The 16,665-nt window shown below is 37.5% G+C and overlaps 1 protein-coding gene across 2 annotated transcripts in view; it reads right to left on the reverse strand.

Annotated features, from left to right (window-relative positions):
• SLC2A13 (solute carrier family 2 member 13) overlaps positions 1 to 16,665 on the reverse strand; it is a 152,953-nt gene that overhangs the window by 28,818 nt on the left and 107,470 nt on the right. For both annotated transcript variants that reach the window (XM_062018738.1, XM_062018728.1), the window contains exons 6-7: positions 14,019 to 14,139; positions 2,117 to 2,242 (exon numbers count right to left, since the gene is read on the reverse strand). In XM_062018738.1, the coding sequence (XP_061874722.1) occupies positions 2,117 to 2,242; positions 14,019 to 14,139 (247 nt within the window). The remainder of the gene's footprint in view (positions 1 to 2,116; positions 2,243 to 14,018; positions 14,140 to 16,665) is intronic.

Here is a 16,665-nt window from a genome sequence, read left to right on the forward strand (position 1 = left end):
GTGCTAGATGAGAGTGAATAATGAATATAAACAGATTATTGATGCCCACATTTACTATGTTATATAACATCACTGTATAATAAATAGTTTAATTTTACCTATCAACTACTTGTAACAGATCTGTGTTTCCATTTATGTGTTAGCATGATTTTGCCAACTACAGACATGTGACTTAAAACTACAGTATATATGAAACAAACGTTGATTTGGAATACACAGATCTGTTACCTTACAAGTATGAGAGTCCAAGTGCAGAGTGCATCAGGATATTAGGTAATACACAAGGTATGTTGTATACTGCACCACTGAAGACAGTTACAGAACAAGTAGTAACCATAATTTCACAGTTATTTATCACTATAAACACTAATAGCCACAAAAATCATTACATTGCTTTTAAATTAGGATTACAAAGAATACAAGCTACCCTCTTCTGCATCTGGAAAGAGCTACTAGGCAACTGTGTTGGTTTCACCTGGGATAGAGTTAATATTCTTTGTAGTAGGTAGGATGGGGCTGTAGTTTGGATTTGTGCTGGAAAGTGTGCTGATAACTCAGCAACATCTTACTGTTGAGCAATGCTTGCAACGGGATCAGGTCTTTTTCTGCTCCTCACCCTGCCCTACCAGTGAATGAGCTGGAGCTGCACAAGTTGCTGGGAGGGGGTACAGCTGGGACAGCTGACTCCAACTGACTCAAGGGATATCCCACACCATAGAGCATTGTGCTCAGCATGTAAAGCTGGGGGAAGGTTGGCTGGGGGCTGCTGCTGCTTGGGGATTGTCTGGGCATTGGTTGGTTGGTGGGGAGCAATTGTTCTAATTTGTATCACCTGCTCTTTCTTGGGTTTAATTTCTCTCTTGTTATTTAATTTAAAAATAATAATAGTTTGGGATTATTATTATTTTTTTAATTAAGTTATTAGTTGTTCTTATTTTAGGTCAGATTTTTTCTCACTTCCACCCTTACAACTCTCTTCCCCCCATCCTGCTGGAGGCAGAGAAGGAAGTGAGCAAGCACCTCTATGGTGCTTGGTTGCTGGCTGGGATTAAACCACGACAGTGTAACATTCTAATAGTACTGAAATCATAGAGAGGGCAATTCCAGAGTGATTTTAAATTAGTGATTCTACAATTAGTAGATTATTTTCGTACCTTCCAGTCTCTGTCCAATATGACTCACTGCCACTAAGGCACTTGGTTTTAACCTCCAAGAAATATACATGAAAGTTTAAAAAAAACCAAACCAAACCCCAAAAAGCCCAAAGCACACAAACTTTTGTGTATTTCCCAACTATCTTTGTGGTACGTGGCTGTCACAGATGAATTATGGTGAGGAGGTTTTATCAGCAATAATTATAGAATTCCCTTGGGGCACTGAACCATTCTAACCTCTAATCCAAGCCCTAATACTTATTACTGATAAAGCCTTTTCAGGATGTTGTTCCAACTCATGAAGCCACTACTCCTTAAGAACAGTCAATAATTCAGACAACTTGAAGACTGCTGTGACTTCACAGGGAATCTTAGTGCTGCTTAAGAATGTATTTTGCAGTTGCACTGAGATTTTTCTATGAATGCACACATCTTTACATGCCAAGTGCAATGTATGACATGAGACTGCTTTTAAGCACAGGAACACAGAAATCTGAAGCCACAAAACATGCTTTTGCCAATTTGAACTTTACAGGTTTTCAATAATTTTTGATTATTCATCTGAGAAACTTGGTTTCTTTGGTAGGCCAATGTTAGAAGTGTGGCTTAAAAAAAAACATTTAACAAGAAAATTAATTCAGAGGGCTTTAAGTGTATACCTAGGGATGATATCATTTTGAATGAAGACACCAGGGAAAAGTAACTTTCATAACTACTACTGTAGTTTTGCCATACTTTGTAAGTGGCAGAATACACTGACCTGACTGCAAACATCAGGGTCAAGGCTTTTATTTAGAACACCTCTTAGAATGTAATTGCTCATTTTTGACAATGCCAAGTTATTTTCTTCTTCCAGAACATCCTAAGAGGAACATTTTATGTAAAAGCAAAAGCATTTTCAGTCACATAAAATACACCACTGGCAGAGGATAAGATCAGAAAAATCTTGAAAAGTGACATACCTGCCCCAAGCTGCTTTCATTGTAGAATCCTTATCAACAGGAATGCATGAGGACTCAATAACACTTGATTTATTCAATTTGTAGCAGAGACCACAGTCTGGATCTAACATACATCCATTACAATAACTGAAAGAGAAAGAAATAAATACCTAAGCAACACTTACATTTGTACACATCAAAAACAGCAGCATCTCCTAATCAATCTTGGGATACACATAATCAAATTCTCAGTGTTGAAGACAAGAGAAGCTCCCCTAAGACTAATACAGATTGCTTTCACTTTCCTCTATACTACACATTAGTGGTCCAGTTGCAAACCTCTTGGTGACACTTGATGAGGCTGTAGGAGAATTCACTCAAGGAATGAACTTTAGTTTAAAAAAATAAAAGACAGATTGAGGTTGAAGAGAAAGACTCATACATCATATCCAATAATCAAACTAGGATTTGGTCACGTACAGATGTGGGAGAAAATCTGAGGTCATGATACCACATAGAATCATAGAAACATTTCAGCTGGAAGAGACCTTTAAGATCACCGAGTCCAGCCTTTGTCCCAGCCCTGTCAACCACTAGACCATTTCCCTAAGTGCAACATCCACCTGTCTCTTAAACACCTCCAGGGACAATGACTCCAGCACCTCCCTGGGCAGACTGTTCAAATGTCTGACATCCCTTTCACAGAATAACAGAATATTAAGGGTTGGAAGGGACCTCAAAAGATCATCTAGTCCAACCCCCCTGCCAGAGCAGGACCACCTAGAGTAGGTCACACAGGAACGCATCCAAGTGGGTTTTGAATGTCCTCAGAGAAGGAGATTCAACAACCCATCTGGGCAGCCTGTCTTTCAGTAAAGAAATTCCTCCTCATATCCAGCCTGAACCTCTCCTGGCCCAACTTAAGGCCATTTCCTCTTGTTCTATTGCATGTTACTAGGGGTATCTCCATGTGGGAACTTGGCACCTGAGTTCCCATTACGTTCCATGACAGAGTCAATATGTCAATGCAGCCAATTCACATACAGGCATTTAGTGCCCAAAAATATCCCACCTGCCCTTTACCTGCCACTGCAGAGTGGGCAGTGCTTCTGCAGATCACAGTTGCCAGCTCTGTACAGAGATCTCTGACTTCCTTGGTAGTCTTGAAGAGCAAGAGATGTTTGCATTTAGGCAAAGTTTCCTCCATGCAATCTTACAACCTATTCAAGTGACTAGACAATAAAAGTGTTTTCTAGACTCCACTGGTTGCACTGACCACCTCCTCACTGACTATGGAGAGCCTAGATGCCAAGCACCTTACAGATATCTCACTTAAATATCAGTCTAAAACCTGGCTCTGACAATAAATGGAGTGAATTTGGGCATGTAAGCTATAAAGGCATTCCAAAACCCTCCACGCAGTGCAAGTTATCTGAAAGCTTCTGGCACAAGCTTCTCCAGATCTTGCAAATCGTCAAGACCACTGCTGCTGTGGTTACACTGCCCAGGTGAGATATATTTGCATTGGTAAATACTCTGTTATATTCTAAGAGATAACTTTAGGAGTTAAAAATCAGAGAATGAAAAACTGTAAAATATCGAGTAAGTCTGGAAATTTGAAATGGAAATAAAACTTTGAAATGTAACATTTGGAAATGTATAATTAAGGTGACCAAAATAGCTTCAATATATATTCCTGTAACAACAAAACTAAGAAAAGAACCCTTTCTCAGTGTGTGTCTTTATCACAAAAATGACTTAGTGAATGAAGAAAAAATCTGCTTAAACTACTATAACCATTTGAGAAAAAGTAAAAGTAATTGTATAAAAAAGACCCAAGAAACTAAAGCAGTAAAGCAGATTATATATATTTTTAAAGTCTGAAAGTATACATTTAAAATCTAGTCATTCAAACTTTTCTTACAATGGCACTTCTAGAAGAGTTATATTAAAGTCAGTTCATATGGTAGCTGGCAAAGAAAGAAGGTTGGGAAAGCACTGAAAAAGAATGTATTCATTTACATTTTCCTACTTCTCCCAAGTTTCAGAAATTTGTGCTCTTTGTTATTGTGTGCTTCCTAGATTATCAATTTACTGTACAATTTCTATGTTATGTACTTTTAAGAAAATAAATCTATTTGAAGTACACCTTCCTCTTGCTCAACTGTCAAATTCAGGTTTGAAAAGCTTGTGGGTTCTTTTAAGATTAGGAAAGCTGCATTAACTCAGCTCTTTGAATAGAGATAAAAACTGCAGAAAACATTTTTACAATGGAGATCAAACAAAACTTTCAGGTAGAAGTCAATCATCTAACCAGAGTAAGCATTTCTTCTCTTGCAAAGATAAATGAGAAAATTATAGCTCTGCAATTATCAGTTGTGAAAGGACACAATTCCAAAATTACATCAGCGAGACTTAGTTATGTGTTGTTAATCAATATTAGGACAGCACTGGGCTGCAACCAAAGTTGTTGACGCAAAAAGAAGACTGCAGCTGAATAAAAACATTTTTATAAATCACAAGTGTGCTTAAGTATGTAAGAATGCTATGAAAAATAATGAAAAAATTACAGCATCTTCTAGTGAAAAGAATGCTATGATATCAAACAGGATGCTGAGATGTGATTTTCAAATTTTACGACATCTTCCACTGAAATTATGTTGTGTATTAAAGTACCTTTCAACAACATGAATTTCAAAAAATGACCCAGGGTGCTAGCACAGCCAGTATGGCAGCCTGGCAGAGACAGCAGACATTTCCAAATACTACGTGCTAGCAAGGGGAGCAGTTGATCTTGAGGTCAACTATGAGCAAATGGATATTCAGCGTCAACACCATGTTCCAAATTCAACACGTTAAAGTGGTCTTTAGGCGACAATTCTATTTGGAAAATCTCAGGACTCAAAGATTCTGTAGATTTGTTTTTTGTATGCTTTACTTCAAACAAAAATATAGCCAAACACATAACTGCAGCCAGAACATCAGCAGGATACAGAAATACAGAGGAATGACAATTAGACACAGTGATGAGTGTCATCTTTATAGTGTTGCCAGCAGAGGACAGGACAGGGAGTAGACGTCTCATCACTTCCCTCCGTGTCCTCACAAAAATAATGAGATGAATGACAGAACCGAATTGCGCAGTGTCTGCCGGGCCTATGGGGCTCACTCTACAGATGCTGCTGGCTATCGGTAAGCAGTCAGTTGGGAAGCTGAAGGTGTCTTATTTATTTCTCCTGTCCATCCAGTAGTCCAGAAAAAAACTTGATAAATTTTATTATTGATGCCATTGTCAGTCTACACGGCTGTTAGTTCATCTGTTCTTTGGGCTTTATTGGGTATGCACAACTGTATCTTCCAGTTGGCATTCAACTGGAAGGCTGCTGGATTTCATGTCATGCCAAACATCAGAGGTTATAGTTATAGTTTAAATAATTTAAAATTATTATTTTCCATGGCTTTTCTGAAGCTTGCCTTTCAGATTGAAAAGATAAATGACAATACAAACCCTTTACCTTTGGGTTAGGATTTCCTGTCATTAGCTAGATAGTGAGTGCATAAAATCAGTCTTTGACTTTAGGTTTTAGGGACAAGATTTATGCAAGAGAAAATCCAGAAATCAAATATACAAGACTTAAAGTCCTTTCAAATCTAACTTCCAGCAGACTTAGGGTAGGCAGTTGCTGTTCAGATCACATAGCATTCTTCTGTGCTTTTTATCAGTGACAGAAAAAAATCTGTTGATTTTGATAAGGTAGACAATCATTGCTTTTTCCAAGATGAAGATACATATTTTTTTTCCTCCAAAATTCCAATTGTTTCATAACATAGTAAAGCAATCCATGTCTGTTAATAAAGACTAATAATTACTGAAGATGCAGTATTAAATAAGGAAATTACTTTTATTTAAAGCAGCAGTTTAAAAACAACCAAAAAAATAATTTGCTGAGACTGCTTTACATTTATCTCTCAAAAAATGGAAATGAGATATATAGTAGTTTCAGGCTTATGCTTTTCTTCACTCTAGTCCCATTACTATTTGCTAAAAATATTGTTTAAAAATTAAAATTGAGCAACCATTCACATGCTTATAGTGATGTAAATAATTAGGACCCAAAATATACCAGGAAATGTAAAATATAATACTTATTCACATGTAACTATCTACCACAGATTTCCTTTCTGTCCTCAAATGTACCCTCCTATCAGCCCTACCCATATATACCCAAATATTTGTCAGAGTATAAATCTATTCCTACTCCAATACTCCTTCAAATCTATACCACAGATCAGCTATAGCCTTGAAAGCTCTATACCAGAATACTCCAGGATGTCTATGTATGAAAGGAAATTTGCATCCAATTATAAATGGGAGATACGTTTCCTGTACTTCACCATGAAATATTTATATTCATGCTAAGGTTATGAGCTAGTGTCTTGGAAACAGATTACTCTGTGAAGAGTTGGCTGAAAATTCCCAGGAAGGATGGTGTTCTATCAGACTGACAACTCATCAAGATTGAAATACCCGAGAGACATTATTTGATTTTGATGAAACCAGGCAGCATTACAGCAAAAAAACAACCTGCCTAGTTCCCTCCCTGGTTACCAGCTGGGCTCCTAGGCAACCCAACAAAGCAGTGAGTTCCTAGACTTCAGATGCTTCGGCCCATGTAGCACAATAACAGCAGCCAGAAATGTGAGGCTCCAGAAGTCCAAAGATGCTCAGCTTCTTTGAGGCTCAGCAGCATGAAGTCTGCAGAACAAAGGTTTCAGTAGCCTGGCCTCCCACTTCACTGGGAATTGCCATGGAATGGGATTTTTGAGTTCTTACTTCATTGTCAGAACATGTTTACTGGCAAGCCAATGGATTGTTAGAAGATTAGATATCCCAAACCTGCAATTCCCCACTATGATTCTGCCAACATAGTCCAGGTTTCCATGGTCTTATGTCTTCTTCATCTGACCAAATGGGAATATCTGATATCTAGAAAGCCTGACAGCACTAACTTCAAGTTCCCTTGCCAGCAATTTCTTGCCAGCCTGAGCACCAGTGGCTTTCAGAACGTTTGTGCTGGAGCAGTCTGTCTGATTAACTCTTCCTGAGGTTAAAGGTTGATCACAAAGATCACATTGCCTTCCTCTTCCACAGAGAACTTAAAGTACACAAATGAACTAATTGGCTAGCTGCGCACATTTTTCTTGATACCAAAATTACTGTTTTCTTTCTTCCTAACAGTGTAGTTTACCAGCCTCTAGTCCAGTCTCTAAAAAGATTGAATTAAATCTCTGACCTGAAAAAGTGATCCTCCAGATGCCAACGAAAGGTTCACAATGCTTCTTCCCGCTATTTATCCCCATTGCTTAGACTATGTCATACTTTGGAGTTTGACATTATAATTTATACTTTAGACTTGTAAATTGACCTTGTAAGTAATCACTTTCCTACAGTTCTCAGGAGTCTCTTAATTTGAGCTGCAAATTGTACCTTGCCACTTTTTGTTGAGTGATTTAGCAGTAAAAGACCTTTCTCTTATGCCCTTGCTCTGCAGTCATCATTTCTTTTTTTGTCTGTGTTTTTCAAGCTGAACTTCAATTTACAAACTGTTCAAGACATTTAATCAGTTTTCATTTTTGCCACATTTTTAAAAACTTCCAACTTTGCCTTCCATATTCTGTTATCCAGTTAGGAAACTGTATCAGTAAGTTCCTATTGTCCAGTTACAGAAATCCAAACTGAGCTTGATATTATGGTGGACTCTTTCCACTAGTTTTGGATTCATCACTCTCCGTGAGCACATGCTGTGCAATCAGTCCATGTATGTGAAGAAGTAGCTATATATAAATAATCTAATACACTTGCAACATGCATTTGAGATATTCTGTACAAGAGATTTTGCTCATGTCCTGTCTTCTCCACAGAGTAAATTCCATCATTGTGAGTTAGTTTAACCCACTGCTCCTGTTCTGCACGATGCAAATATTCATACTCCTGAAAAAGGTTTTCTTCATAGAACTGCAGGAACAAAAAAAAAACCATCTCAGGAAAAACATGATCCTAGGCCAGGCGGATCATTTATCCTACCTGACATGCCCTCAGGTTTACTCTTTGCTCTTGAGATTGGTTATGCACACAATCCTCTCCTTCCCTTGGCATGTGGTATATATGCTTTCCAGATCCTTACAAAAACACAACACATTGGAATGAAGTTTTCTTTGCTTCTATGCTTGTAATCTCAAATCTACAACCAGAGAATGTCTCTTCCTCCAGCCCCAACTGAAGTAAAATGGCCACGACAGCTGAGCTGAATGTCACCAAACTGGGAGGACTGGCTGATTCCCCAGAAGTCTGTGCCGCCATTCAGCGGGATCTCGACCGGCTTGAGAGTTGGGCAGAGAGGAACCTCATGAGGTTCAACAAGGACAAGTGCAGAGTCCTGCATCTGGGAAGGAACAACCCCATGCACCAGTACAGGCTGGGGGTGGAACTGCTGAAGAGCAGCTCTGCAGAGAGAGACCTGGGAGTCCTGATTGATAATAAGCAAAATATGGGCCAGCAATGTGCCCTCGTGGCCAAGAAGGCCAATGGCATCCTGGCATGCATCAAGAAGAGTGTGGCCAGCAGGTCAAGGGAGGTTCTTCTCCCCCTCTACTCTGCCCTGGTGAGGCCTCCTCTGGAGTCCTGTGTCCAGTTCTGGGGTCCTCAGCTCAAGAGGGACAGAGAACTGCTGGAGAGAGTGCAGGGCCATCAAGATGATCAGGGGACTGGAGCATCTTCCTTATGAGGAAAGGCTGCGGGAACTGGGGCTATTCAACCCGGAGAAGAGGAGACTGCGGAGGGGATGTCATTAATATTTACTAATCCTAAATGGTGGATGTCAGGAGGTTAGAACATCACTTTTTTCTGTTGTATCTGGTGACAGGACAAGGGGTAATGGGAAGAAGCTGGAACACAAAAAGTTCCATTTAAACATAAGAAAAAACTATTTTCTTGTGAGGGTGAGGGAGCCCTGGCACAGGCTGCCCAGGGAGGGTGTGGAGTCTCTTTCTTTGGAGGTCTTCAAGATCCGCCTGAACGTGTTTATGTGTCACCTGATCTAGGTGGACCTGCTTTGGCAGAGAGGTTGGATTATTTGATCTCTAAAGGTCCCTTTCAACCCTATCATTCTGTGATTCTATGAACTGACTTACATGTGCCTTCCAAAAAGACTCAACATATAGATACTAGACTCCCAGCTTCCAGGGAGATCAGATAGAAGCCATGTTCAAACTTGATTAAAATCATCCTCATGTGACTAAAACCTGCACATCATATTCAAGTATTACACTATCACTTTGGAAGCTTTTACAGAATAATTCCCTACATATTGATCCAGTTTTTGTTAAACAGCAGAGTCTTAGAAGTATTAGTAGAGATGTGAAGTCTTTATAGGTTACTATATGAATGACATCTTGCTCCTTTAGTAATGCAGAGATAGATTCAAAGACTAAGTGGAAATGTTAACAATGGTTGCAGAGTCTGCATTATTCTCACAGACATTATAGTTCAGGTAAGTCACTTTTCAGATCTTTGTGTTTAAGTTGATGAGAGGAGTTTTTCCTCATTCACATTAAAAATGCTTACCACACAGAGCTGACATATTCCTTCCCGTTCCTTACGATTTTAAATTACATTACAAGTTTTGATTCATAGGAGCAGCATGCCATCAAATAGAAAATGATTACAACATGATTTATCCTTATATTATCTACTCAATAAATTCTAAGCCTATGTTGAGGTCATTTTACAGTTCTACAACACAAACTGCCTATCTGAATTTTAATTACATTTCATAAGAGCTGGCAAAAATATTCTCAAATATGTTTATCTCTTTGCATACTTATAACCTTCCAACCTTAATATCAGAAGCACATTACTGATTTATTATTGCAATTCTCAGTTATTAAAATGACCAGTAGTTCAGTCACTTTGACATTAGGAACAAAATGAGGATCATATGTGATTACGAGTTCTTACATTATGAATATGAGTTCTACAACACAGTGAGAGTAAGGAGAATATTGACATCTAGTTTGCAGAAAAATCAGAGTGTCAAGTAGTTAACAAAACAAAGTACAATAGATAATATACTTACTATATGTATGCTAAAATCTAGTAAATTGATTAAAACCAGCTTGAGTTGGTAGGCTAGCTGAGTTTTTCAGGACTAACCACAATTAAATACATTTGCTAAATTCACAAAGAAAAATACATTTCTGCCTGTTAGCTACTTTGTAAAATTGCAATGCAAGAGTACTAAATATTGGTGCCTTCATCTCAGTGGTATGTATTTGTACAAGCAGCTTAGGAACCTTAACCACATGAGGGTGACTAATTCAAAGATGAACAACAGAGGCCTTGTGTGTGCCCAGTACAGCTGGCATTGCCTGTGTTATTTTAATCAAACTCGGAAGACAATTAGTTCGAGAAGGAATCTGAAATGTTCTTATGCACAAGTATCATTTCCATAAGATATGAGGGTTAATCTAAGCTTAATACAAAAGTTACATTTTCATATAATAACCGAGGTGAAAAATATTGCTTAAGCAGAATGAGTTTACATTATGTCTTTTACAGCTGACCAAATCTCAAGAAGTTCAGTGAGAGAGACAGACACATGAATGAAAGGATACAAAAAGTGTAAGAACACAAGGTAATAGGACAACAACAGTTTTCCAGAAATGAGTGAATATCCCAAAGAAAGGTAGTGTGAGACTGTTACACCTTTGATTTTTTAAAGATGAGAAAGGTGGTCAGGTAGCTCGTGCACATGCCCTAACCTCAACCTCTTCTCAGAACCAAGTAAGTTCCCAGTAAAAATGAGAACACACTTACGGGGTTTAGAGAAGTCAGAATAATAATGGCTAGCTTATCTTTCCAAGATGACAAATTTTGGGACCATGTTGTTATGTATTCTTAAATTTACCTCTGAGCTTCTCTGTGACCTTGATGATAAGTAAGCCTCTGAAGAGATTAAGATCAAAGAAAAGAGATGGTCACAGTGCAAATATCTATACAATCTTACATGGACTGAGCGTGAAAATGAAGTTTGTTTTAAGCACAGCACATAGATGAGCGTTCACCTTGCCTTTCCTCAGTAAGACACTCAGCAACTTCCACCTGCGAGGTGGCAAAGTGTTCAATGTTCAGTGTGTCCTGCTGGATTTGTGTTATTTCCATGATGACCTTGTGACACATTCCATTTTTCAGTGACCCATGGATTTTTTTTGGCTGTTTAACTATATTATGGTACATCTCTATCCCAAATGAAAATCTTCTACTCCACATTTTCAGTATATCTTATTTGTTTTCTGCAAACACATACAGGTAACTTGTAATTCTATTTGCATGGCACAGCTCTTTGAGAACATCATATTCAAACCCTAGGTGCTTTTTTGCATTAGAACAGTGACTGTATTCTTTATTTGCTAGTATGTTCTATCTTCATTGTTATTCTAGCAGCAGGAATTAATCTATGCAGAGGAATATGGATCTGAGGGAACAACAAACAGACTGTTTGTAGCACCTCTAAAGCTTCCACAATGGACACCCACACTTGAGAACATAAAAAGCATTTTTACATCACATAGTATCAGTGAAAATTCTGTCAGCAAAATGAATTGTACAGATGTTTTTATAACTTAGGAATACGTTTTTGGCAAAGACAAATACATTTTAGGAAACAACCCCATATTCTGAGATGGCAAAGCTGCAAACAGGTTTAGACTTTAAGTACACCTCACCTCAGAGAAACATTGTATCACCATTAGATGACAGAGACTACTAGCTGTATTTGCATAGGCACACATACGGAAAAGTGGTCAGAGAGAAGGCATTATGTGTTGATCTTCTGAAGTCCTGTTGTCTAGCTTTTCCAAAACTTTGATACCTTTTCAAGGCTTGCAAGATACAATACTATAAGGAATATGAGATAATCAGCAAGCTAAAACATGGATTAAACAGCAGGAGACCACTGCCATTAAGTTATTCCATTTTACTTCTAGCGTCTTATTTGTTAGTATCACTACAGTAAAATTCGCTACTCTACATGGCAACTACCTGTACAGCTCCTTTAATGCCATTATTCTTAGAGTAGAACAGAAAATTTTCTCACAACACAAATACTTTCTAAAATCTCATTCAGCTTATTGACCATGTGCACAGAAAGCAGGCATAGTCATACCTTGAACAGCCACTTTCCCAAGTCAAGTATAATGTATACTTGTATGTCATTCCTCCAGAAATAATTTAGGTAAAGGAACAAATTAATGTATACTCTCTATGTGTAGCTACAAGAGCTTGGCAGAAAAGCATGCCAGAACTAAGCTCCTCTGGAAAAACCACTGGAGATAAAATGTTTAAAATGTTTGTCCTCCCTTGATCCTTGCCAAAAGCAAATGATATTTCTTGCATTTACTGCTACCTTAGCTGAACATATGTGGAATTTTAAGGCTTTCTGATATGGAGACAGTGGCTGTTATCACCTTCCATAACAAATATTCATGATGCTGAGGGAATGTTCTTCCTTTTGACTCTAGCAGGGTCAGGGTTTGGTGATGTGCATGAAAACTGATATCCCAAAAATAGTTTTAGTTACATGAGTGTGAAAGTTGTTATTGACCATATCAATCCCTATTTTTAAAAGTCCTTTTAAATAGTGAATACTTTAGGCTAATTCTCTGATTTGTGGGCAACTGCATCATTAGTTTTGACTCTCTGCTTTTATGTCTCCCTAGTAAGGTATAAGATTAAAATAAGGTAAATGAATATTACCTTATTCCAAAAGGAGAGCATTTGAAAGCTCTTTCCCCTTTGTATCCTTTAATCACATTATTAGCCATTTAAAAAAGCTGTATAGGCACATCTCAAAAATTGCAAAATATAGTTCACTTTGCAGTAGCAAACAAGTTAAAATACAGTTTCTTGCATGTAGGGATTCTCAAATCTGGTAGTATCTAAGGTTGTAGCTATTAGCATCTATCTACACTCTTTTGAAGATCTTCCTTCCCCTCCACAGGGGCTGTGCAAACCTTTAGCTCCTCAGAATCTTTCACCTAAGACATTGTGCTGGCATGTGAAAAGCCATGAACCATATTTCTAGCCAATTCTGCTAGCAAACCAGAAGCATATCTCTCATTTCTAGATATTTATATTTACTGCAAACACACATAAAACAGATTTTGAACATAATAATTTCTTCAGTCATTTAACTAGTCTTCTCTCAATAGCAAATTTCCTAGTCTGCTAGCTAAATGAACAGAAGAGCACTCACATGTGAATAAAAGCCAGAAAATGTAGAAAATTATACATTCCTAACACCTCAAAAGTAATGTTCCTTAAAACTACAATTGCATATAAAAGGGCACTTTCCAACTACTATGGATAAAAATGGTAAAAAAAAAATCACATTTATTTGAAATGTTAATTGGTCAGTAATTATCTGAAGATTTATTTTTCCTCCACTCAGGAAAACAAAAGGCAAGGATCACATCTTCTTGGAAGAGTTTACAGCTGTTATACATGACAAATCTGCAAGTAGATGAGTAATAGCAAGCATTTTTGCAAATTGCTTTAAAAAAAACATTCCTAACTTTGTGTCCACTGTAAACTGAAGTAGGTGTGATATAACAGAGGAGATCTCAAGCGTGGAGTTTGCCACTTAACAATCTTATTTTGTCCAAGAAACTCCAAAGGGTTATTCAGAACATTTAAGCCAAGAGTCTAATTTTCTCTATGGACGGAACTGGGCATTTTAACCTTAGGTATCTAGTTAGTTCCTTGTACTAGATTTTGCGAATGTCTATTAACTCACATTAGTTCGTAAAAGTCATTTAATTGGAAACAATCCTCAAGAAGACTGGATGAACGATCATGAAATCTCACCTGTATTTCGTGCAGGTAGAGTTTTGATGTGAAGGATCTGGTGGATTAAGTGTGATTCTTGGCGAGACCTGAGCTGATAGCAAAAATCCCGAAGCTAGGATAATGAGTGCTACAGCAGTACCTAAAAATACAGATAAAGAACAATGTGATACTTTTGTCCAGAGCACATGAAATAATTGTCTATTGAACTGAACTATGTTTGGGAAGGCATCCATTACTATGCATACAGTAATTGCTAACGAGTTGTGATAAGAACCTAAGAAAAATACGCTTTGCTACATCCACATCTTGAGTTAGGTAAGTGCATCAGGTTTAATGCCCAGATAGTAAATTAATAGGTTAAGATTTTTTTAAATAGATTGAATTGGAGACTACATGAATGAATGGTTATATTCTTTTTGGAGTTGAAAATAACACTGTAAAGGTAAGATTAATTGTGACTTTGAAATCACTACACTTCTTCCCACTCCCACAGCCAGACTTGTAGGCTTTCCTGTAAAACAGAAAATAGCATCAGCTTTTTCACTGGCTCTACTTCCCTTTGTGGAATGTGAGAAACTTTACTTTTCATAAAAGCACCACCAAAAAGCCCAATGGCAATTTTGGATCTTGTTTCAAAGAACACACACAATATCTCACTGGAAAAAGTCACTTTCCATCTATTTGCTGCTGTCTCCTCCAACAAATTCCTTGCGCATGAGCTGGGCAAATGATGAGAGGGAAAGACCAAAGGGTTCATACTTTGTGCAGCAGGTCATTACCAGAATGTAAGTCATAGTTTTCCTACCTGATTTGTCACAGATATACAATATGCTGTATCATTTTATAAAAACTGATGTACTTCACTACTTGTGATACTACTGCAATTACCTCAAACTCAGGCTTACAAAACCTTTCCACCTTGCTAGGTGATGAAGCACCTAGTTCTGTTGTATAAAATACCCTGTATACTTATCTGCATACTCTCTATTACAGGGCATGTTTTATCTGAGATCACCTATAACATGTATGGTCTGATCTAAAACGATAAAACTAGTAATAACGTTCTTTGTGAGTTTGTTACTCACAATCTAATAAGTAATGATCTAATAATATTACCCTTACCATACAGAAAAAAGACTCAGAAACCACTGAAGCGTATCCCAGTGTAAGGCAGCATACATTAATAAGTGTGTAATGACGTAGCTTAAAAGTTGAGGGCAGACAAAGGATATTGTATTCAATTCCAAATACTCCTCTTCATCCCCTTGCTCTGCACGTTATAAGCATGTAAGTCATTTTCTCAGAAATAAGTCTGTACAAATCTTTACAAATCTTCACTACACAAAAGCCCTCAACGTGTCATTCCGGCAACCTTTAAAAAAATTCCACATTATCTGGTTTTTATTTGGAGTTTGGGTTCATTTCGTGGGTGGAGGGCAGAGGAGATGTTTTGGCAGTTTCAAGGGTGAGTTTGATGGTGTTTTTAAAGAGAAAAGCAAGAATTTCCTAGCAAGCAAACCCAAAATATATGACACTTCATGACATATAAAGAATATCTTTAAGTACCAAGATCTGTTCAATAGAATTATTCACGCATGTGACTGTGCAGCAGCCATGGCTAATAAGCACGAACATACACAAACTGGAGATGTTTGGACTACACATTTACCTGAACTGAGGGAACTAAGACCTTAAACTCAATCACAAACTGTATGTGGAGAAAGGACCTATCCACTATGAAATGTGGTTTCAGTTTACTCTATACTTGGCTTTGTACTGCTAAGGATAGTAGGTACACTAATGATCCAACTTCTCAGGGTAGGCTGGATATTGCAGTAAATTTACTGTACATCCAAAATACCATAAACCAGATAGCAAATATCTTTAGACAGGATTTATAATCTTATCTATACTCACTCTAAATATGTTTTGTCTGTCCTTTAAGTTAACCAAATATACTACCACTCACTTCCAGTAACCCTGCAGATGTCTGTTTTCTTTGGAAATGTACTGAACATGTAAACTTGGCAAATTTATGATATAATTTCACTCTGTGAGAAGTTTGTCTGTGATGAAGAAAAACATACAATTACTATACACCATTAGCTGAGATTTTTTAAAAAAAGAAGTGTCCTGAAGATATCTTAGATCTTCTCTGTTACAAAGAGAGATACAAATTGTCTAATGCCCAAGTATCAGTATGCTTTCAAACTGATGATTTCTGAAGGGGAAAAAGAAAAACACGAATGAAATGGATATTGCACTTGTCAAAATTGCTGCATGTTTCCCATTCAATAGCTTTGAAGAAAGAACGTAACTGAATAAAGAGAGCAAAAGAAAGAAAATGATGCCGACACATTAAATGAATTGGAAACTAAGACAAATGAGTAACTGTGGTAAGGAGGATTAAAGAGGTGGTTTGGGTTTTGTTTATTCATTTTGGTTTGGGTTTGGTTTTTTTGGCGGAAGCTATTTACTGTAATTTTCTAACGTCTCTGGATCTGAAAGGCTCATTTTTTCAAAAGTCGCCAGTATTTTGAAAATTATGAAGCTATATTAAACTAAACGTAAAACAGCTCTTCCTCAAATGTTTTCAGAAAGCAGGAAGAACTGCACAAGTTCACAGAATTAAATTCATTACAACAACAGTATGACGGTTTTTAAT

This window comes from Colius striatus, chromosome 1 (assembly GCF_028858725.1).
Source record: "Colius striatus isolate bColStr4 chromosome 1, bColStr4.1.hap1, whole genome shotgun sequence".
Classification (NCBI taxonomy): Eukaryota; Metazoa; Chordata; class Aves; order Coliiformes; family Coliidae; genus Colius; species Colius striatus.